This window comes from Mustela putorius, unplaced genomic scaffold (genome assembly GCF_011764305.1).
Source record: "Mustela putorius furo isolate JIRA1106 unplaced genomic scaffold, ASM1176430v1.1 tig00000698_pilon_pilon_pilon, whole genome shotgun sequence".
NCBI lineage: Eukaryota > Metazoa > Chordata > Mammalia > Carnivora > Mustelidae > Mustela > Mustela putorius.
The window spans coordinates 11712486-11736774 of NW_025421449.1; the positions used below are offsets into that span (position 1 = coordinate 11712486).

General features: G+C 40.2%; 1 protein-coding gene across 9 annotated transcripts in view; it reads left to right on the forward strand.

The window, feature by feature from the left end:
• Positions 1–24289, forward strand: part of NRG3 (neuregulin 3) — a 1045529-nt gene that overhangs the window by 429476 nt on the left and 591764 nt on the right. For all 9 annotated transcript variants that reach the window (XM_045083561.1, XM_045083563.1, XM_045083562.1 and 6 more), the window contains exon 2: positions 23329–23458. In XM_045083561.1, the coding sequence (XP_044939496.1) occupies positions 23329–23458 (130 nt within the window). The remainder of the gene's footprint in view (positions 1–23328; positions 23459–24289) is intronic.

The following is a 24289-nucleotide window of genomic DNA, read 5'->3' on the forward strand; positions in this document are numbered from 1 at the left end:
CCTGCAAACGAAATACAGGTGCCTCAAGTACCTTTCGTTGTGTTCACATAATGGCTAGCATATACTAGATGTGTTTTCTTACATAGACTAACATATATGTCATGTGGACTATCACTGTCATATGGTATGTTGGTCAGCTAGGGTGGCCATATACCACAGACTGGGTAGCTTAAACAGCAGAAATTTATTATCTCACAGTCCTGGAAGCTGGAAATCTAAGATCAAAGTGTTGGCAGGGTGAATTTCTCCTGAGGATTCTCCTTGGCTTGAAGATGGCCACTTTCCTCATATGGCCCATTCTCTGTATGTAGACATTCTGATGTTTCTTCTTCTTCTTTTTCTTCTTCTTTTTCTTCTTCTTCTTCTTCTTCTTTTTTTAAGATTTTTTATTTATTTTCTTGACAGAGAGAGAGAGCCAGAGAGCACAAGCAGGGGGAGGGGCAGAAGGAGAGGGAGAAGCAGGTTCCCCACTGAGCAGGGAACCTGACATGGGGTTCCATCTTAGGATCCTGGGATCATGACCTGAGCCAAAGACAGACACTTAACCAACTGAGCTACCCAAGTACCCCTGATGCTTCTTCTTATAAGAACACTACTCCTGCTGAAGTAGGGACTCACTCTTATGACCTCATTTAATCTTAATTACCTCCTAAAAAGACATATCCCCAAATATAGTTACATTGGGAGTTATAAATTCAATCTGTAGTTTTTTTTTTTGGAGAGGGGGCACAATTCAGTCCATAACGTAGTAGAAAGAATACATCTTGGTAAATAATAGCATCTTTCTCCTGAACTTAGAAGTTTATGAAGAGGACACTTGCCAGAAGGAGAAGGGTCAGTATCTTCACTTGCATTTTGGACTAGGATCCTGTTTGGGTAGTTTTATTGTGTGTGTGTGTCCTCAAGGGATAACTCAGTGGCTAGAATAGCATTCTAGACTCAGGAGTTAAATCCAAGTTTTTTACTGATTGGTTGGCCAACCTGTCTTCAATCTATGAATCCAAGGAAAGATAGTTTATACACCACCAGTCCTGTGGGCTGTAGTCAAATCTGTGAATAGATCAAAGAGGGGTTTCTCAATTTCTGTTTATCTCACCATAGGTATAGGGTTAGGGACCTGTAACTTGCCTTGGAGTGATTTTGGGAAGCTACACCATGTGTAACCATCAGTTACTCTCACATAGCTCTTCAGAGTGCCTTGGCACATCATCACATTTAAAAAAAAAAAAAAATCATTTGAGTAAATGAGAGAACAGATGACACCTATTCAAGTGCTGATGCCAGAAGGGAATATGTGGGAGCAGAGCAGAAATTGATGAGCCAGGAGTTTAAAGTTTGAATGTATTTATCCTTGAAGATTGCTGTAGCACCGTGTATTTTTGGAATTCTATAGATTCTGTTGCTGGCACTTGTTTGTAATGCCTTTTTGTAACTAATCCGTCTTAAGAAATGAAAGAAAGTTCATGTAGAATGAAAATTTGAGCCATTTCCTTGCCCCCAAAAGCATAGCTGTATAAAGCAGAGTGAAGGACAAAGGAACTGGGCAGCTGAGGGCCGTGCAGTCCCAGAGACGGCTGTTTCAGGAGCGTGGAAGGAAATGTCAGCTCTTTCCATTTTTACTGAGGTATTTTTAGAGTGGCTTCTTTTCTCCTTGGCTGGTGTCAGGGTGCTACTTTATTGAGGAGCTGCATTCTACTGGAAAGCAAGTTCTTAAAAAAAAAAAATGCAATCATTCCTCTAAGAGAAGAATTTATGTTAATTCTATATCCATCATGCTATCCTATAAAACTGTCACCTTTGCTGGGAGTATTGTTAATTAGCATTTCTATTGTAATTTTTTTCTTTCCTTTGTCTCCATCATCTCTAATAAAGGTAAGTGATTTGTTTAGATTTTTTTTTAAATGACCTGAAATTATATTTTAGGGACACAGTATTAACTTGGGACAGATTGAAAAGAAGACACCCTGAACAGTTGTTAAGAGAGTTCATATTATTTATTTCAAGAGCAAAGACAAAGCCATTTTTAAATATGATCTTTTGTCAAATCAAGAATGACTCGAAAGAATGAGGCTAAATTGTGTTTTATTCCTTCGTAGTCACCCCTCAGGTTACATGACATTTCTGGCTTCCATACCAAATGTCTAATGTGCATTTTCACCATGGCAAGACCAGTTAGATCCCTTTCCAAATATTCCCTTACATATCATTAGGTAAAACAGACTTCTAGAAGCCTAGATTGCTGGGCATGAAAGCCTCACTGTGAGCTACCCATTATAGGAAGCTGGAGACCTGTGCGCTTGGCTTCTGGCCCTGTGCAACCTGGGCATCTATAACTCTAGCCTGTGGCCCAGCCACAGACGTTTATTCTGAACCACACCTAGCCTCTAGAATGTACCTAAGGTATGGTTTTCTCAGTGTCCATTCATTCTCTATCTCCCCCTTTCCTGTGGATATTTTTTAAAGCTATAAAAATATTTGGCTATGATTATTTTCCACATATGGAAGTGTTCCCTAAATATTTATCTATAGTGAGGAACATTTAACTTAATAGGAAAACCCAGTTCTACCACCATCCTTTAAAGGTAGTCCTTTCCTGGTCTAACCTGTTTTATATTTTGTTTCATAAAAGAAAGTGGTATTTGTAAAAGAAAAACTAGAAAATTCTGAAAAAGCATGGAAAGAAACGGGTCAAGTACAGCCATGTTTAGCTCTACAACTCCTACTGGAACTGTTCTTAGTGTTTGATTTTTCAGTCATTCTTCCTGACCTTAATATTTTTCATGATCTCAATTACATAAAATGCTTATATTTTTATTTTTTATTGGTCTAACATTATATTATAACCAGGTTCATAATCCAGTCAACAGATGCTTCATAACATCACTTCTTAATAACCAAAGAAAATCCCAACTTGTGATTCTAGCATAATTTATATAACTCTGCTATTATTAGAAATGTGTGTGGCTTCAATATTCCCACTCATATAGATAATACAGCAATACATACTTTTGGACAAAACCTTTTTTTTTTTTTTCTTTTTTCTTTTCTTTTCTTTTTTTTTTTTTTTTTTTTTTTTTTAATCTATCTGGGATAGTTTTCTCTAGGCAGATTCCATGGAAGCTTTTTGATAAATAAAGCTTTTCTATTCTGTTATCCTGTCACTAGCACTAGATCATCGACTGTGGTTGGATGTTTGGCCATCTGGTCTCCTAACTCAGTGTAAATATACTCCATCTGAAGGACCATCATAGAATTGAGGTTCTTGCCATAACGTGTATTTCTCTTAAAACAGCATTGTTGGCAACCTTCTGCCAATGTGATTGAGGGGATGAATCTGTTGCCTTCTCCTTCATTAAACATCCTGGTTTGGGCCCGGCAGGGGTTTTGTCCATGTTTTCTACTGGACAACAGCCCAAGCTTGTCTCTGTGGTTTCCTTACTTTTGTATTTACTGCACAGTAATCTCATTATCTGCAGTGATCAGACTTGTACAATAGAATCTTACTCAACTGTATTCTTACAGCCCTTAAAGTAGGCCCATCTCTGTTGATTGCTGTCCTAGGGATTCAGCTTTGCTCCAGGGAAGATGTGGCAAAACCTCTCCTGCCACTGCCTGGACCCAGGAATACCAGTTGGGCTTGGTCAGTCTCTTCTTGCTTTGGTCTCCAGCATCTCCCCCTATCTCATGGTCCCCTTTCTCTTCTTCCTCTTGGCCTGGCACTCATGCAAGTTGAGATGATTGGACAGGCCCCCCTATTTTCATGAAAAAAGGAACTAGGTTGAATGCTATTTTCACCTGCTTCTTCTGACTTGTGTAAAAGGCTTGGTTCTCTGATACTTTCTAGACCACGCAATTAACATTCCTTGATGCTGTAGATCCATGGGTTTTATTGTAACTCAGCATTTTCTAAACTATGTCACTGTGGAACTGAAATTTCAATGGGACCCAGGAACAAAGGTTTCCACAGTCAAATAAGCCGTGACATGTGCTTCCTAAATTCCTCCCTCCAACCTGCATTCTCATTGCCATATCCAAAGGGCTAGAGACATCTGAAAGAAGGAAAATGTTTTAATCTTGTCATTCCCCACCCAAGACCTCGTTTTGTTCTTTGTTTTCATTTTTTCCTCCTCTTATATTTTATGGCTCTATCTGGCATAATTTTTTCCTTAAAAACTTTTTCGAAAAAAAGCTGCCTAAACCATTCAGCCTATTTGTGGAGGTGGCTAAAAATAAACGATCCCCATGATGGGAGCTAGAATGTGTGCATGTTGCTGTTCGGCACCGCGAGAACCCTGCAAGCATTTGGGCAGTGTGATCTCCCTGTAGTCTTCACTGACCACGGGGCAGAAGGCAGCAAGCTGGCCCCAAAGCGTGCAAGAGCAGACAGGGGCCTGCGCCTCTGCCCTCCACTCTGCCCTGCTGGCAGAGAGCCCTGCAAATACTTAAGGCCGAGAAGTGCATGAGTTTTCTGGGCAGTTGTTTGCCTCCCGGTAGGAATGCTTGAGGTTTGATTTATCAGAACAATGTTCCTATAAAGTTGTCTGTCACCCAAAGGGAATCGTAAGGATGCTTTAAGTACTAGAGAGGAATCATTGATTTCTTTGGAGCTGTAGCGCTCATCCTTTCACAGCTGGGGAACTGCTTTGCTGTGAAATAGAATTTCAGTTGGATGCAAAATTAATCCGCTTTCACAGCTCTAATTTTTGACTAAGACACTGTGTCAGTGTGTTTGGTACATGCTGTGTTTGAGCCTGGAAGCCTACGCCTTGCCTTTGTGTAGCGTCGTGACATTACCACCTGCCTATTGGATGCCGAAGCCATGGGGAACAAGGGGGCTGAGGAGTCAACGGTTTTCTCTTCTGCCACTCTGTGGTTTCCTTGCAGCTTAAATCCAGGGAGGATCTTTCACAGACAGATGTCTGGAAGGGACTTTAGTGGCTCTCGAGCCCAGTTCTCTGCCCTATGGAAGAAATCCCTACAAATGTCCATGATGAGTGGCCCGCCCAACCTGTGCTTGCATACCTGCATTGACGGGGGATCTACCACCTTACACAGCAGTCCTGTATTGTATTTGGAATCACATCTGGGCTTTTAGGGATTTTTCCTTTCACAGGTAAGCCAAACAAGGCAGGTGTTCACATTGCCTTATCTCTGAACTGGCATGAGATCAGTATCACAGGGACAGTCACTTTTCTTATCTGTGATGGCTCTAATGCGATTGATTTGTGAGAGTTTGATCTTGAATGTTTGGGAAGGCCGTATATAGAAAAAAAAAAAAAACCGACTTTTGTGATCTAACACTAACTGCCAAAATCCAGTCTCTTCAGGCAGTTTTTAAATTAGAAGGCTATGTATGTCTTCACAAGAAACAGAATGAGGCAAACATAGACATTTATATTTTGTGCAAGATCCTCACCCCAACAACCAAAAAAGAATGTTTTTCTTCTTATATAGGCAATCACACAGAAGGGATCAACAACCAGGTTCTTTAACATAAGTTTTCATTTTTCAAAATCTTGCTTGCATAAGGGACATAGTCTGTTTACAAAGAAGCTTTCAGTTTTACAGTAAAATATGATGGAAAGAACATATTTGGGTATGTTTTGGGATCAGGATGTATTCCTGCCTTTGCTTCTGTATTAAGGTAGGTGGTCTGCAACAATGGGAGAGAAAGATGAGCGAATCCTGGCCCCTGCCCTCAGGGAGCTCACGATCTTCCCATCTGGGAGGCAGGAATAATAAAGCCCCATAAAAATAGCTGGCCTCAAGACCGAGTGATGCATGTTATAATAAAGATAGCAGCAGAATGCCGAGGACGCAGGGAAGAGGCCAAGGTTAGTGCCAGGTGGGAAGATTAGGGAAAAGTGCACAACTGAACTAACTGATCATGTGCTGTGTGTGGGAAAATGGATGGGATTCAGAAGGCAGAGTTTAATGGGAGAGTATTGCAACATGGGGGCATTTTCCTAGAACATCTCTCAGTGTCGAGTCGGGGGGAGATTTCCAAAGTCTGCAGTTAACAACATTTAACTGTTGTTAAGGACGTTTTCTCTTGCATTATGTGTGATCATTGTATCAGAGCTAAGGTTGGGGGATTTGTGTGCTTATTCTGTTGGTAGGAGAGGTTTAAATAAATATTTCATAACTTTGTAATTTGAGTTTCTGGGGTCTTCCCAACACCTGCCCAGAATATCTATAGGTAAGACTTCATGGTTCATATTTATACCCTGCATTGAATCTTAATTTTGAGCTGCTTTTTATTAATTACAGACATTCAGTGGGTGATTTTTTAAGAAAATAACACATTCATTTACCTCGATTAAGTTTACTTTTCAGCTAATTACACTGAATGACCTCGGGGATGTTTAAGTGCTTATGAGGTGGACACCAATAATGAGAGTGTTTTGCGATGGAGATTTGGAGGAGTCTGTTTGAGTGATAGTATCCATCCAGACTCACTAGATCCTCGAAACTGTTCAGTCATCTAAAGGAATAATATGCATTATTTCAAGTTTGCTTCATATTAAAGTAGTCATATTGAAAGGACATTGCCAGCAAATCCAACAAATGGATAATATCACAGTCCTAAAGAAGAGCCAACATTTATTAAACACATAAACTGTGTGGGTTAGTTGTATTAGTTTATTGAATCCTCATAAAAACTTATCGATACTGTTGGCTACCTGCTCACATTTTATCATCCATGACCTCTCCTTCTTACTGAATTCCAGGCTTCTTCTGGTAATCCGTCTGCTCTCCACATGGCCAGGTGTTTCCCAATCCACTCAGAGGAATGCCAGCCCCCATGCTGCGGACTGGTTAAGAGTGAGGAGATGGGGGCTCCTGGATGGCTCAGTCAGTTAAGCATCGGACTCTTGATTTTGGCTCAGGTCATGACCTCAGGGTTGTGAGATGAAGCTCTGTATTGGGCTCTATGCTGAGTGTGGAGCCTGCTTGGGATTCTCTCTCTCCCTCCCCCTTTGCGCTCCTGCTTGTGCACATGCACTCTCCCCCTCTCTCCTTCTCTCTTTCTCAAAATAAATAAATAAATAAATAAAAATTTGGGCTGGTGATGCAGTTTTATGTAATATTATGTCTAGATGGGATGCCTAAAATCATGGTGGCTGCCAATGATGAGGGAACTTTGCTTTAGGATAAAGCCAGTGATAGCTGAGTAAAATGATTCCTGGGTCCCTGATGATCCATTAAGCTACTAAATTAAGCAATGCAGGGACCACCTCTGGTTAAGTGAGATGATGTTATTTTCCTTCTAAATGAAGCCATTTCGAATTGAGTTTTTTTGTATTTTCAGCAAAAAATCACACTATTTGATACAGGTAGGTCCCTATTTTACAGATAATGAAACTGAGGGGTTAAGTTAAGTAACCTCTCCAAGATCATATCTCTACGTTAATATCAGAGCAGGGATCAAATTCGGGTCTGTGTTACTCCAAAACCTACTGCTTAGTTTTTGGCTATGCCTCTCCTGTATATGCATCTTGATTTGAAATGTACAACACCGAAGCACATAAATCAATGTCAAGCATTTCTGATAGTTTAGATATATCTAATATATAATGTAGAAGAAAGCGACCATCCCCAATCTTTTACATTAGAATTTGGCAGACTTCCTGGGGCACCTGGGTGGCTCAGTGGGTTAAGCATCTGCCTTCGGCTCAGGTCATGATCGGGGGGTCCTGGGATCCAGCCCCACATCAGGCTCTCTGCTCAGCAGGGAGCCTGCCTCCCTTCCTCTCTCTCTGCCTGCCTCTCTGCCTACTTGTGATCTCTGTCTGTCAAATAAATAAATTAAAAAAACCTTAAAGAAAAAAAAAAGAAGTTAGCAGACTTCCTCTGTAAAGGGTCAGAGAGTAAATACTTTAGGATTTGTAGGTCATGGGGTCTCTGTCACAACTACTTAACCAAAAGTAGCCATGCAAATGAATTTAGCTGTCTTCTGGTACAATTTTATTTGCAAAAACAGGTTGTAGGTCAGACTTGGCCCATGGACCAGTTTCCTGACTCCTGTTCTGTATGAACTAAATCTGATTCTTTGTTAAGGCTCATCAGCCAGGGGGGATGAAAGTGGATGTTACTAGGTGTGTACAAGAAAATGTCACACCAGGAAGAAGAGAAGACATGGAGTCCCAGTGTGGAAAAGACACAGAATATTCCTGCTTTGCCAAATCTTAAGGTGTTATTTTGGGTGATTATGTTTCTACTTTGTAGTGCTGATTGGGAAACAAGCCAATGCAGAAGGAGGGGGAATCCTATGTTCCATCCTTAGAGAAGCAAAATTGGGAGGGTTGCTAGCCTCTTATCTGTGCCTTATTTGGAATTTCTGTTAAAAATCCCCAATTGTCTCAGCACTGATTTAAAAAACCACCATTTTTCCCTAGTACCTAAATTATTGAATGATCCACAAACACTTTAATACATAGCAGCTCTTTCTGCAAATGGAGAGATAAGGGTCGGAAATGAACAGATGATTATAGTTATTTGATTTCAGCTTTAATTGCTTTCCAACAGGCACAGAGAATGGACCAATTTTCTCAAAACAATATTTGTTCTGAAACAGAGGTCTGGGAGTAAAGTTTTGTCAATAATGCAAGGAGCTTTGGGGAAGTACACGATGGGTTTTCCTTCTTTTTTTCTAATGGTTTGCAATGTGTGTTCCCTTTCTCTCAAAGGCATAACATGAAATTGACAGTGATTACTTTTTGCAGAATCTAAATAGGAACCATATATGTCCCCCTTTTACCTATTAATAAACTGGAAATACAAAAGAGGGAATGTGAAAAAACCAAGGTTGAAAGACAGGGAAGGAAAGTTTTCACTTCTCTCACCCTCTGCAACCACTGATTTACATTGTGTTTCCATGGATTTGCCCATTCTAGACATTTCATATGAATAGAATCATAGGATATACCCTTATGTCTAGCTTTTTCCACCAAGCATAATGCTTTTAAGTTTCATCTATGCTGTGGCATATAATCAGTACTTTCTTACTTTTATTGGTGAGCAATATCCCACTGTCTGGATATACCACATGTTTCCATTGATGCTTCCATATTTTGTCTGCAAAAATCTCTTCTATGAACATTCATATATAAGTCTGAATATTTGTTTTTTTACATGAAAATTTGTTTTCATATCTCTTGGGTTATACACTTAAGAGCGGACTTGCTGGTTCATATGCTACCTCTGTTTAACATTTTGAGAAATCACCAAACTGTTTTCCAATGCATCTGCACCATTTTATACTACTAGCAGAGTATGAGGTTTCCAGCTTCTCCACATTCTCTTTGCCAACAGTCATTATTGTCCATTCTGGTGGGTATGAAGTGGTATTTCACTACAATTTTTTTTTTAAGATTTTATTTATTCATTTGACAGAGATCTCAAGTAGGCAGAGAGGCAGGCCGAGAGAGAGGAAAGGAAGCAGGCTCCCTGCTGAGCAGAGAGCCCGATGCAGGGTTTGATCCCAGGACCCTGGGATCATGACCTGAGCAGAAGGCAGAGGCTTTAATCCACTGAGCCACCCAGGTGCCCCTTCAGTACAGTTTTGATTTTTATTTCCATAATGACTAATGCTGTTGAACATTCTTTCATGTGTTTGGTGTGTTTGTGTGTGTGTGTGTGTGTGTGTGTATTCTCTAGAGAAGTTTCTAATCAAATGGAAAGACTTAAAGAAGAAAAGACATAAGATAAAATGAATATTTACTAGAAATCAATAATGGGTTATGAAAATGAGTAATAAGTAAAATTATAATCACATTTTATAGATAAAATTTTAAATTAAAAAAAAAGATTAAACCTGCTAAAAAGCAGGTGGACATTGTTGATTCAAGAGTCAAACAAGATCGATAGATCTTTCCTTGCTGCCATGTGAATTCTAACCATACATCTTTTGTGTACATTTCCACAGATTAGTAAGACAGTGATGACTGAATGAAACATGAGTTGCTCCTATCCTGGCAAAAGACAAAAACATAAACAAAACCTTTTGAAGAATAATGCAGAAAGGTCTCAATTATTGTCCTGAGGTTAAAGAGATAATAAAGTTGCAGGCTGTACACTTGCTACTTTTTTTTAAGATTTTATTTATTTATTTGACAGAGAGAGAGACAGCAAGAGAGAGAGAGAAAGAGCAAAAGTAAGGGGAGCAGCAGACAGAAGGAGAGGTAGACTCCCCGCTGAGCAGGGAGCCTAATGTGGACCTGAGCCGAAGGCATGACCTGAGCCCAAGGCAGATGCCTAACCCACTGAGCCACTGAGACATCCCCGCAGGCTGTATACTTGTGACATTATCATGTTTCTGGTAATGAAGGGAGGCATTTTACTCTTTACTAATCTTGTCTCTTTGATAACAAATGGGAAACCTACAAGCTGTCCTGACAGGAACATCTTTATATTTGAAATCCTATAGCCCTAGCCAGTCTCCAAACAAGTGCTGAGAAAACCACATACTTTGGGTGCTCTGGGTATGTTTGCCACCTTCCTCCCCTGTGAGGTACTTAGCAGAATGGACCGGGCACCTGACAGTCACCAATACCTGGTAGTTCTTGGGAACAAGCCAACGTGCCTTATGATCTTGGTACTTACTGAGTTCCTCAGTTCTACCCCAGGTACTAGGATTTTACTTAAGAGTCTTAGAGGCAATGTTCAATGATAGATTTTCAAATTAACAGATGATTTTAACTGGCATTATACAGAGGTACTGATGAACTGAATGCTTAATAAATACTATTATGTTGACTTACATAGTAAAAGGGGAAAAAGTGCTTGGCGCCCAGTTCTTGGCAAGATTGCCTCTCGAACAATGATGATTTTTCTCATTTAGGCTTTAGGAAACTTCATGAATTATAGGCTTTCATGTGTACTCATGTTCAAAATGCCAATAAGTAGCAAAGTTGAAATGCAAACCCCAACTTGCAGGTAGACATTGCAGAACATTAGGTTGGCTATTGTGCCTACCCAGACTTGATCCCACATACAGAGGTAACAGCACTGAGTTCTAATGTGGGACTAAGAAATAAGGCTTCCCCTTGTGCTTGGCTTATACCCTACCATGTCACTAAGTGGATGACCAGGGTAAGAGGATGAGACTTTGTAAGTCAGTGAAATGAATGATGTGTAGGAGATGTGGGGAAAACGTAATTGTTTTATAATGTGATTGTATATTCCTAAGACCTGAGAATTGTTAAAATGATAAATGGCCTACTGACCAAATGAATTTTAGTTTGTCTGTTTTAAACAGATGTGGCATGTAGGGGTTAACGCTGCATTATTGATTTCCTGTACATTTAGTCAGTGCTTTTTATTTTTTTTCCCTTTTTCCTCCCACTTTTTTTTTTTAAGTGTAGATATGTTGAAGTTCAAGTGTCTTATATTTCCAGAGACTCTTTTGACTTTTAGTGTGTTTTTGCTGTCCCTTCCTATTTTTGTGATCCTGATACTTTGTTTGCATGTTTGCATTTCCTTTCCTTCTTGAGCAAGCTTCTCATTGCCATGCTTTCCAGGAATTTGTATCTGTCTCACTTCATTTAACATTTCTTTATCTTCTCTTGTGTATCTAGCAATCTGCTAGCTAAGATGGGGGCTGCAGATATAAGACAGCTTGGAGACATAGTCCCTGTACTCGAAGAACCATGTGTTAGTGTTTTCTAGTCTTTAATACAATTTTCATAATTTTTGTTCTCAGCCAGCAATAAGAATTTCTTAAAGTATCCTGCATTTTCTTTGGGAAATTTATCTTAACTGACTTTTCTTCACACTTAGAATTGTAGACAAAATACCCAGGAATGATGGGAGGTGGTGACTGGAATAGGAGTCAGGATTGAAGGGATAATGCTAGGCAAAAATAACTTAGACAGAAAGACAGGAACGCTATGATCTCACCTCAATGTGGAATGTGAAGAAGCCAGACTCACAGAAACAGAGTAGAAGGGTGGTTATAAACTCAGTCTCTTGAAGGATCCCAATTAAGCACACAGTAGAAGTAGAAACACATTTTCTGTGCAAAGCAACATTAAGGTGGGTCTAGTTCCCACCTCAGTCCATTCTCCAAGTCCTTCTTACGTAGCTATGACCATGGAGCTCCAAGCCACTGCTGATAGAGCTGCTATCTCTTTGAACTCTCTTCAGACATTTGACAGGGTGAGCAAATGCATAAGCAGGGGTTCAGAGGCAGGCCCACAATGTCCATATGGTTGCCATGGCCATGCCTTTCTCATGACCCGTATAGAGAAGGAAGTGCTTGAATCTCTGAACAGGGAAATAAAGGATCTCAGTAAAAGCCAGAAGTATTAGGGGAAAAAAAAATAAGATTTTAAATTCATGAAGTGAATGATGTTCATTTTTATGAAGAAATTTGGAGAATCATGTCAATGTTTAGACATTATTTCAAAGCCATAATAGCATGAAAGGGAAATTTGAAAGAGGCAGTAATAGAAATTCCCAGTGTTGAGCACTGTCTTTGTTTTAGTTTTTGTACCCATCTATCTTCTCCCAGTACCTACTTTACTCAGTGTTTCATTGTGTGCTGGATCGATGGGCGTGGGGTGGATGGGTGAGAACCTGAATGGGTTATTGAAAAATAGCACTTTCTGATTGCTCTTCCATTTACCCATAATAGTCACTGACTAATGGAATTTGGCAAGAAGAGGTTTCAATACACACACCTTAAAAGAGTCCAAGACTCAGAGCAGGTGGAATTGTAGAATGCTGAAGAATGGGAGTTGGGGTTCTCTGGGTGTAATTCCTGCCTTTCCATTATGTAACTGTGAAATCCTAAGAAGATTCCTTGGTCCCTAGAGGGACCAGCTTCTCTTCTGCAAAATGAAGATAATCTTTAAATCTGAATAATAGGTTTATTCAAGCATTATCATCACATTTGGACTTTGAAGGTTTCTGTTTATCCTAAGATTGTCTAGTTTTAGTTGTTAAAACCAAGACAGCTAAAGACCGATTTAGACCATGAGAAGGTCCTATATACAGCAGTTTGCTTCATTAATTGTATTAACTATTAAAATATTACAGATGTGTTATTCTAGTTGGTAGATAACCAGTGCTCAAATCAACCTGAATGATGTCTCTCCATGGCATCAAAGATGCCCTGCACCAGAGTTCCCAAACTTCCTCAGTATTAATTCAGTACCAAAGAGTTAAGATTAGCCTAATAGCCATACTACTCCACCTTCCAAATCGCCAAATACTGGCAATTCTACTTGGTAAGTCTCTCTTGAATCCACGACTTTTTCCCCTGTTATCTCACTTAGAATATGCTATGTAGGCTTGCCTACATGTATGATTGCTGCCCTAAAATGAGTTATCCACATTACAGTCAGTTTACACAATTGTGCAAAAATACATAAAGATCAGTCATTTCCTTCTGGAAAATCATTCAGTAGTAGCTCTTCCTGGCTTTTATGATGAAGAACAAAACGTTTCCCAGCCCGTCTGTCTCTGTCATCATCTCATATCCATTACCTACCACCTTTTGTCAGGACATAGGCCAGAGTTATTCACATGATCCATGTGCAAGTTCCCTGAGGCCTTTGCACACTCTCCTCTCTATGCGGGGCACCCTGTACTCCACATTTTCATAGTGAGCTCTAGATTTCATTCAGAGCTCATGTTATGAGACAATGAAACATTCCACCAAGGCTACATTCCCATTCAATATTTGTCTTCTCTACAGAACCCTTCAGGTCCTTTTGCCAAGGGCAAGACTCTTCTCCTGGGTGCATCCCCCTCTCGGAACAAGCTCCTAGTCCCCTAGAGGTACTCTCTTTGTCTTTCATTCTTTTAAGTAGAGACATTTTGATGGCTACAGAGAGCCTTGAACCACAGATGACACAAAGGTCTGGGAAGCCCAGGCTTTGAGCTGATTTATCAAAGCTAACAAAAATGAATCTCAGCTTCGAGACAATTCTGATTCACCATGAAAAATAATAACATTTGTTATTCTTTTCATCTGTTTGTCTTATAGTTTCTGGTTTCTGGAAGATGGGAATATGATTTTTTTCCTTATTTAGGGTGTGTGTGTGTGTGTGTGTGTATGTGTGTGTGTGGTGTTGCATGTTCCTAGTAAATAGCCCATCACCAATTGCCCGATAATTACTCAATAAATATTTATTGAGTAAAAATATGCTATCGGCTGAATGGTTGTATCCCCTCAAATTCATATGTTGAACAGTAACACCCAATAATAGTATTAGGGAGTGGAGTCTTTTGGGGGTGATTATATCATGAGGGTGAATGTCTCCTAAATGGACCTAGAATTCTTATCAGAGAGACTCCAGAGAGCTCCCTCACCTCCCATCCCCATGTAAGGACATAGCAAGAAGTCAGCCACCGGTGAACCAAGAAGCCCTCACCAGACATCAAACTTGCTACCACCCTGATCTTGGACTTCCCAGACTCTAGAATCATCAGGAACAGATTTCTGTTGTTTGTAATCCTTAGTCTATGGTATTCTGTCATGGTCACCCACATGGACTAGGATGATACCCTCACACCAACCCTAAAATACAGACTTTCACCTATTAGAGATGAAACTTTTTAATATCCCCATAGAGACTTCATTTCTTCTAGTCAAACAGTCTTACCAGGTAATTTGAACTGTGAGCTTATGACCCCACAGGCTCAGGAAAGCAGGAGTACATTACCACAAATAAGTAGCTTAAAAATCCAGGATGTAAGAAGTCCATAGGAGAGCTTATCATGGACACAAAAGCATCTCTTCACACTGGTCCAAAGAGAGGGCATATAAGTAGATTTATTTATTTATTTATTTTTGCAAAAGGACCTTGTCTTCTGTCCAGTCCCAAATAAAGTCACATAGTACTATCATGTGCTTATTTGGAAACATCACAGTCTGGCTGCTAGACAGACCACTTTCCACTGTTTCAGACATCCCCTTACTTACACATGAGCAGCAGCATTGGAAATTAGAAATGGCATTATAACTGCATATGAAATCCAATACTGACAGCTGAGGAAAGACTATGACCCTTTGCAGGTGACTGGCTAGTCTTGAATTTTGAAAGAAAGATGAGTGCTGAGGTTATTTGGGTGAGGCCTTTCGAGCTTCTCCAGCATAGAGACCTCAACTAACACACTTCATTCATGTCCCTGCCTATCTTCTAAGTCAGGTGCATCAAGGCATTTTAATCAGATGCCATTTTAGATCTGAATCCCTCAGCTCTCCATTCCACACTATGTTCCCAAAGCAACTTTTTATTGGGATTTGATTTCCTTTTTAGGATTTGATTTCCTACACAAGAATGCCTTTCAAAATGGGACTGCTGTCCATGCTGGGGACAATGTTCTGTTCTCTGTGACTCTGTACTTCCCAGATGCACCTTTACATGGCATAGAGTGGGTGAAAATCCCCCTTGCAACATCTTCCCATCCCATCTGCCTGAGCTCTACTGTGAGGCTTCTGCAAGTCCACAGGTGACACACTCACCTTGAAAGCACAAGCACACTTGAGCCACCTACAACTCCCATCATGTTCTCATTATACACAATCACAAAACACTTCCTCATTTGTTTTCCCACATGTGTCCAACTTAGAAGACTCCCTGGGACTTCACTTTCTTCTTTCCCTCTTATATTCATCTAACACCACCATCACACACGTACCTTCAGCATGATAAGGTAAGCACCCCCTTGTAGCTCCATAGCTGTAATAGTGTGTTTAGAGATAAATGATTAAAAAAAAAAAAATCTGTGTTTGGTGTGCCTGGGTAGCACAGTTACTTAAATGTCCAATTCTTAGTTTCTGTTCAGATCACAATCTCAGGGTTGTGGGATAGAGCCCCGTGGTGGGCTCCATGTTCAGCATGGAGTTTGCTTGAGATTTTCTTCTTCCTCTGCCCCTACTCACCACCACCCCATCCCAACCCCCACCATGGTTATGTACTCTTTCTCTTTCTCTCTCTCAAATAAATAAAGACATATTTTTAAAAAAATATCTATGATCATGATGGGAATGGCCCCAAGGCTGACTGATGAAGATCAGGTTTTTTTTTTTTTTTTTTTTTTTTTTTTTTTTTTTTTTTTTTTAATTCTCATGGGTTTCAAAGGAAAAGTAAATAGTCATGTATCTTTAATAAACATTTATATGTTTGTTTACTCAAGAACTTTCTCCCAGATTCAAATCTCTTGACTGCCAAGTATGCACAGAGGTAATGTTGAAAGTATTTAATAAGTAGTATGGAAAGGAAAGGATTAATCAGAATAAATCTGTCCAGAGCTGGAGCAGCCAACAGGATCAATGGTGTGGTTAGTTGAGTTCGAGAATCAGTTTGTGGAGGAAGAGTAAGACTTGGGCTTTCTATAAGTTTATTGCTAGGTGCCTTTGTGATGTCCATCAGGAAGGGAAAGGCGGGCCTATTGAGCTCATAAACAGCAGTAGGCTGAAGGTCTATCTATGACAGTTACCAGCATGTTGGCAATAGGATGCACCAAAGCAGCTGGTTCTCAGAGAATTATCTGGAAAGCTTGTTAACCGAGCATCCCACCACTCACTTCTGGTTTCTTTTGCACTAAGTTTGGAATGGGGCTCATGAACTTGACAGGTAATGCTGATGCTGCTGAAAAGCAGGAGGAAAATCAACATTCGGTGATAATATAGGAGCCAATGAAAGGTTTTTCCCAAAGTGGGGAGTGGCTGAGTACAGGTGCTTCTGAGAGTTCAAACAAGGTGAGAAAAAAATGTGCAAACATCCATCCAGTGGGTTTAGAGACGCCTAGTGACATAGACGGGACCATTTCAGTGAACCACATGGGGAGCAGAGATGGTATCTAGGAAGCATGTAGCATAGTACCTAGAAGCCGCCCAAGGGTTTGTGACAAGACAAGGACTCCTGTGACAGTAGCTGCCATTCTAACTGTTATCGCTGAATTCAGTTTGTCTAGGCATGTGTATGCATCAGGTAGAAGGAAATAGATTCAGCTGGAGGATAAACTCTGCAATTTCCAAATAAATGCATTTCTATCGAACAAGCTATGTCTCATGCAGGCTTATTTAAACTGGTGCAGTCTTTAGAAGCAAGATTTCAGACTGTAGGGAGGCAGGTATGTCATGCAAATTTAAGAAGGGTCCTTTCTACAATTGCTGTGGGAGTGGATGGCTCTGGGATATATCAGGAGCTGTCAGTTCTCACAGCAGCCCCATGACTCAATGGAACTGATAGATTCCTTGCCCCACGTTCCCCATTTCTCCCATGCCTGCAGAGTGAACGATGTCTGGTCTCTGGCAGCAGGAAGAAAGCTATCTTTGCCTCCTGCCAGCTGAGGAGTGCTTGGTTTCCCTTTCAAACACTACTGCATTCTTCTTGCGATTTTCCTTAACCGTTAAATATTTTATAAGTCAGTCTCCTGCCAGTGCTCCTTACTGGGTACCTGAAAAATGGCAGATTCAACTGGGAATGGTAATGTATGGTGGTAGGTTTCAGTTATACCACTCCCATGGAATGGAGGAGTCTGCTGGAGTTCATGACCATATTTAAATGGGTGCTGGCCTGTAAAGGTGTTTTGCTAATCCTAAAAGCTTTTAGACTGCGTCTTAACTTGTCTCAGAGAATTCTCATGAACTCAGTGGGGGGAAGGAAGAAACTGGTCAATGACTCTGACATTTGCAAACCGGGAGTGCGTGGAGTGGATCTGGGGTTTATGCTGCGTGTGATCATTTTCCTTCCTGAGGTGCTCTCGTGTTCTTCCTATCCAGAATTCCTTTCCCCATGCCGATGAAATCTTGCCCACTCACGACCCAACTCCAGTGCCAGCCCTTTGGGAAGCCTTCAGAGATAACTATAGCCTGAATTAGGCTCTCCCTTTATTTTGATTATCTACTGCAATTATTATCTGTAATAGTCTATTTAGCGCCTTGTTCCTGCAACAAAATCTGTGTTCCCACAGTGTGCAGTGTTGTGCTGGCAACAAAGAAAGCCTCAATAAGTAATATTCAGGTTCAACTTAGTACTTAAGGGGGAAAACCAGTCATTGTTTTAATTCATGAAAAAATTAACTTTCATTGCAAAATCTGCAGGGATTTCTGTTTCCCGGCCTTACATTTTCTTCCCATTTTTTTCCTTTAATGAATTAACCACCACCACTTCCCACTGTGCGTTTAATTACTGTACTGATTGCTTACTATGTATGCTACATGGTGTGGAAAGAATACAAAACTTGAAAGCAAAGCACTCTCCCTGACCTCCCTGGGGATAGAGACCAAAACCCACAAAAAATATAAGAAAACACATTAAATGACATATAACAAGTGCCAGATGAGTGGTCTGGATAATTGTACAGCCCCTGTGGTCTCAAGTGAATAGGTACTAGTTCCTCATGACAGCAACTATGCTTTCTTGGCCTGAGACCTTAACTTTGGTCATGGTGCTTGGAAGGTCCGTCCTTAGCACCATCTCTGTTCATCTGAAGCTTAACATTCCTTTGTCCTCTCTTTCCGAATATCATCCCTCCTTCTTTCTCTCCTCCCATCCCCTCTTCCCATGGACTTCGTCTTTTCCCCTCCTCTCATCAATTTCTATACACTTTACCTAAATTGCCTCTGAAGCTCTTCTTGAGTCCTAACTTCTAAACATGTACTCATAGGGAGTTTTTCTTTTATGAAAAACCTGCATGGTTTTCAGTATAGGACATTTAGAAAAATGCTCGTATAAGAAGATCATTCTTCTATAAACACCTGTTGTGTTCACCTCTGTGTCAGGCCGTCCATAAGACCTTCGATCAGAGATGAGAAGATCCTCTCTGTCCCCCAGGAGCTCATGGCCTGGTCAGAGGGGAGATCCCTGGGCTGATGCAGAGAAGTGAATGATATCTGGGAAGGAGTTACTCTGGAATAAACAAATGGGAATTCATGGGAATGGTAGGCTTCTCCTTGTTTACTTACCTGAGACTTAATCCATGTGATTTTTTTGAAGACAATCAAAACCTCTATAAGAAATTTGTTTATCAGGTTACATTCCTAGAAACAGAAGATGCCCTTTGAATTTTAAATACATAACAAAATAGTAGCATATATTGTGGTCAGTTTAGTATACTAGACTATAGTAAAAGTGAATCAGTCTTAAGTATATAAACAGGTTTCGTGATAAGTTTACCATGAGAGCTCCATACCTGATTGTTAAAGCGTCCCAAGGTTATTTAAGGTCATGATAGCTTGGAGTTAGATCACATACATTATGTCATCCTTTCAAATGTCCCCTATTTCCTCTTTAGAACAAAATACTCACCTGGACACTTCAATTCCTGTGGGGTCACTTTCAGGCACAAAAAGGTAATGAAGAGGTGTACCTCATACTTTATTGTTATCTCAGTTGCATTTATGTTCTATTTTAGATGTTTGTAGTATATTTTATATGTAAGACAATTAACCAAATATATACATACATGCACTGGTAAGTAGATATGCAGATATTGGAGGGTGTCATCTAAAATTATTGTTGTCTCTTTGGTGGGCTGAGCTTGGTCATGAGTGATAAAAAGCCTAATAATCACTAGGTCAGGCACAGTTTACTTTCTTACCTTATTTACTACTTTACAATAGTGGGTAGGTGGTCTGAGAGTTAGTATAATGGCCTAGTAATTCCATTAAGAAATTTTTCTGTCTTTCCATTGACATATTTGGCATGATGCCTTACAAGTGTAAACTTTTACCACAGTGAATATTATTTACTTTGCCCAATCCCTTGTGATTTTAGGTGAGTGATAAATGGACACTGTGTAGTAAAGTGTTTAGGTAAATTCTAAGGTTTCAAATTTATTGATGATTGCAGTCTACTTATAGAAGGAGTAAGCTTAGCATTCTGTTACTGTTTATTGTATTAAGATGTTAAAAATTAAGATGTTAAAAAAGAGCCTGGGTGGCTCAGTGGGCTAAAGCCTCTGCCTTCGGCTCAGGTCATGATCCCAGAGTCCTGGGATCAAAGCCCTGCTTCAGACTCTCTGCTCAGCAGGGAGCCTGCTTCCCCCTCTCTCTCTGCCTGCTTCTCTGCCTACTTGTGATCTCTGTCTGCCAAATAAATGAACAAAATCTTAAAAAAAAAAAAAAAGATGTTAAAAATACTCAACGGTGGTGTTTCCTTGAATCCAGTCAAGTCATTATAAGGGATAAACATGTGTATTTGTGTTAAGTTTTAGATTCTCTAAGCTATGGAAATAGAAAACCTGAGTACATGTTAAGCCTGACATTTCTGTACTCTCTCACCTCGGACTTTTGCAGAGGCATTTACTTGGGCTTCTGATACACCGAAATGTGCTAATAGACAATAACATGATGGGGAAGGCTATTGGTAGAATGGGGAGGTAATCGCTGGAGACAGCATTTGTCAGATGAAAACTAATTGATTGTAATTGCTTTGCCATTGTATTGCTCTTGGAGTCTGTAGCTTGTTAAAACCACTGATTGTAAAATAAGGATCTCACTTTTTATGCTGTAGGTTATGTTAATGAAAAGCTGTTCTTAGAGGAATGATCAGTGAATATCAATAAATGGATAATAAGAAATTAAAGGAAAACTAACTGATCATGAGTTAATATACTTCAGCGGTCAGGGTAGCAATCAACTGTGTGGTGTTTCATATTGAATATTTTGCTCAGAGCTCTTGAATTTTAAATATTTCCAGTAGAAAGAGAGATTGATTCTGTGTACCTATTGCAAACTGTCTTCATAACGGATCTTCTCTGTAGAGGAGATCTCCTGGAAAACAGAAAATGTGTCTGTTTTGCAGAGCCTTTATTTTGTGCCAAAGTATTAATAGATAGATATTTTGAAGTGGAAAAATGAGTTTCTGTTATACCACCAAAAAAAGAGGATATTCGATGTGGGCTGTTTTGATGCCCAAATTATATGAGCAGTGTATAAGTGAAGACTTCTATGAATCTGAGGACAAGGTGTGTTTTTCCAATATCCCTCAATATTAAAGTAGATATACTAAAATGGTAATATTGGTGTGAAATTATATCTAACTTGTGCGATATGCATTAACTCTTATATGATTGTGATGATGTCTTTAACGATCATATCTTTTACCAAGGGCATTTAAAGTGTTAGCAGTGTTAGAGTGATCCAGATTTATTAGAGACATTTTTTCCTGAACACCCATTGTGATTCAAGGCTCCACCTCTGACCTTAAGGAAACACACAGACTAAAGAAACAGATAAACATGTGAACAAATGGCTACTTGCAGCATTGAATGTTGAAGCAGTGATGTGAGTGGTAAAAGGTGTTCTTGAGACACAATGGGAAAATGATGTAAACTTTGAAGGATTTCTAGTTGTCTTCCAGCAAAGAGAAAGATGGCCCAGGAAGAAGGAGCAATGTGACAGCTCCTGGTGTTTGGAGAAAAAGAAAAATAATCAGTAATGAAGTTGTGTGTCTTAGCTCACAAGGTGACACCAGAGGGCAAAATGCCACTGGTTTATGTGAGTCTCTGAGGAATTTGGAGTTATTCTTATGGGAATGGAGGGCCACTGAGGATTCTAAGATGTGGGAAGGGTATGAGTGTATTTCGCTTTAGGGCAGTCACTTTCCCCTCAGTTTGGTTAATGAACAGGAAGAGAGGCTTCCAGTGGCTTCCAGTTACTCAGCTGGTTGGTTATAAGAATCCACACTATGAACATTATTATTAATCTAGATCCGAAAAAGGGAATTAAAGGAGCTTGAATACAGAATCATTTATTCACCTTTGACTTTTTATTTTATTTTTTAAATGTTTGTTTATTTGAGAGAGAAGAAGAGAGAGAGAGAGTATGAGCAGGGACAGGGAGAAGGAGAGGCGAGAGAGCATCTCAAGCAGACTCCCCACCGAGCCCGGCTCTGGACTTGATCTCATCACCCTGAGATCATGAGCTGAGCTGAAATCAAGAGTTGAACACGTGACTGACTATGCCTCCCAGATGCCCCCCTCTTTGACTTTTTAAATATATTTTTTCTCCAATGTGGCAGTGGAATTGGTGCTAATACTTGAGTTGCTTAAAACTGTGAGAATAAAATATGTGCGTGTGATAACAGAGTCTGTATCTAGTAGACAGGACATACTTATGGCTAGTTTCATATTTAGGAAAAGGATGCAGACATACAGCCTAATTTAAAAATTTTAGTAATTATGATTTTAAAGCAAATGTTTAAAATAATGCTTAAAAATGACAGTAATTTGGTTCTGTTAGGTATATGCCAGAAATATTCTTCACATTTGAGATTCTGTTTCAGAATTTGGAATATTTGCATTTTAATTACATAAGAAAAGGGGGAAAAAAGTAGACTAATTTGTTCAGCTCTTAGCCTATTAGAAATGTAACTAAAAACAAAAAACGCTTAGAAACTGATATTGGTTTCCACAGAACAGTCGCAGTATGCATTGATCAGATGTTTAATGACATTTGGCAACAATAAAGGGAAGGAGATCCTTTTTCAATCTTTCACGCAACATGTTTGTTAAAAACTGAGTGAACGAAAGCGGGATTGAGGTGTTTGACTGCAGAATCATTCCACTTTTACTGTTACCGTGTCCTCGGTGGGGGCTTATAGAGTGATTCCAATTGCTAAAATGTAGTGGAGAAATTTAGAAAACTGAATACAGTGCTTGTCGTAGTCAGCCGGGGCTGTTTTAACAGATTGGGTAGCTCATAAACACAGAAATTTATTTCTCACAGTTTTAGAAGCTGGGAAGTCCAAGATCTAGGTGCCTGGAGATTGAGTGTCTGGTGTGTGGAGAGGACTTCTTGGCTCATAGAGTACTATCTTCTTATGACTGCAATGGGCGACAGAGGTTTCTGGGGCACTGTTAGAAGAGTACTAATCCCATTCATTACCTAATCCCCTCCCACAGGCACACCTGTTGGTACCATCTCATTGTGATTATGTTTTACCCTGTGAGTTTATGGGAGCACACACCATTAGGTCATGAAATGTCATATCCAGCTGCATTTCTTCAGTCCAGTGGAGGGTCTATGCTCTCTCTCTCTAGAGGTGAAGGGTCAGCGCGTAGAAGTCCTCAGTGCAGGGCACCTGGTGGCTCAGTGGCTTAAAGCCTCTGCCTTGGGCTCAGGTCATGATCCCAGGGGCCTGGGATCGAACCCCGCATCAGGCTCTCTGCTAAGCAGGAAGCCTGCTTCCTTCTCTCTCTCTGCCTGCCTCTCTGCCTACTTGTGATTCTGTCTGTCAAATAAATAAATAAAATCTTAAAAAAAAAAAGAAAGAAATCCTCAGTGCACAGATCCTGGCCAGGGTTTTGACCTGGGGTGACCGACTGTGCTGCTGACAGTGGTTCTGTCTGTGTTTCTTTTGACAGATACAACGACGTATTCCACGGAGCGGTCTGAGCACTTCAAACCCTGCCGAGACAAGGACCTCGCATACTGTCTCAATGATGGCGAGTGCTTTGTGATCGAGACCCTGACGGGATCCCATAAACACTGTCGGTAAGCCACTGGTGGCTGGCACCGGAGGCAGGCCCTCTGAGAGGCCTGGCAGCAGAGGGTGGTGGTTGAGCTCTGGAGTGTATGTGGGATGCTTTTAGTCTAGCTGTTGGAATGGCAAAATCAGGAGTCATAATATAGGTGACTTTAGTATTTGAGGAAGGTAAAACTGAATTAAAATAGACAAAATCAGAATTTTACCTAAGCAAAGACGGGTTTTCATTTATATCTACCACTTTAGTAGAAATACTTACTCCCTTTAGAAGCCTGCATTGTTGGTGTAGGACTTAGACACATTGGCCTGACACAATAACCCTTTCTTGAGAAACTCCAGACTGTGGCATGACAAAGCAAACTGCTCATCTAAGATCACGCAGCTCAATGTTGATTGTGAACCAAACCCCAGACTGTGACTGTGTCCAGAGAAGACTGGAGCTCATCTTGATTCTGCCCTCGTTTATTAATTTCATTATTTTTCTAACACCTCTCTTGATAAAATGCTCTCCGGCAAGATGTTGTAAATGAAATCATAGTCCTGTTACCGTCGAGGTAGAGAACTACTTAGGGAAATTCCTAGTAGAGATCAGGAGGTGTTTAATTGGTTTTTAGAGACTTAAGGTTATATAAATGCTAAAAATAAAAAACAGGTGGAGCTAAATAGTGCACTTGTAAGCACTGCAGCTTTAAGGTTCCGTAGAAGAATCAAATTAGCATCCCCAAAATATTTCCCACTGAGCTTTTATTTCCAGCACTACCCGGGTAATTTGTTTTTTTTTCTTGCAATTGTATATGCTTCCGTGAACATATGTGTCCACACCCCTTTCCTTCTCTTTA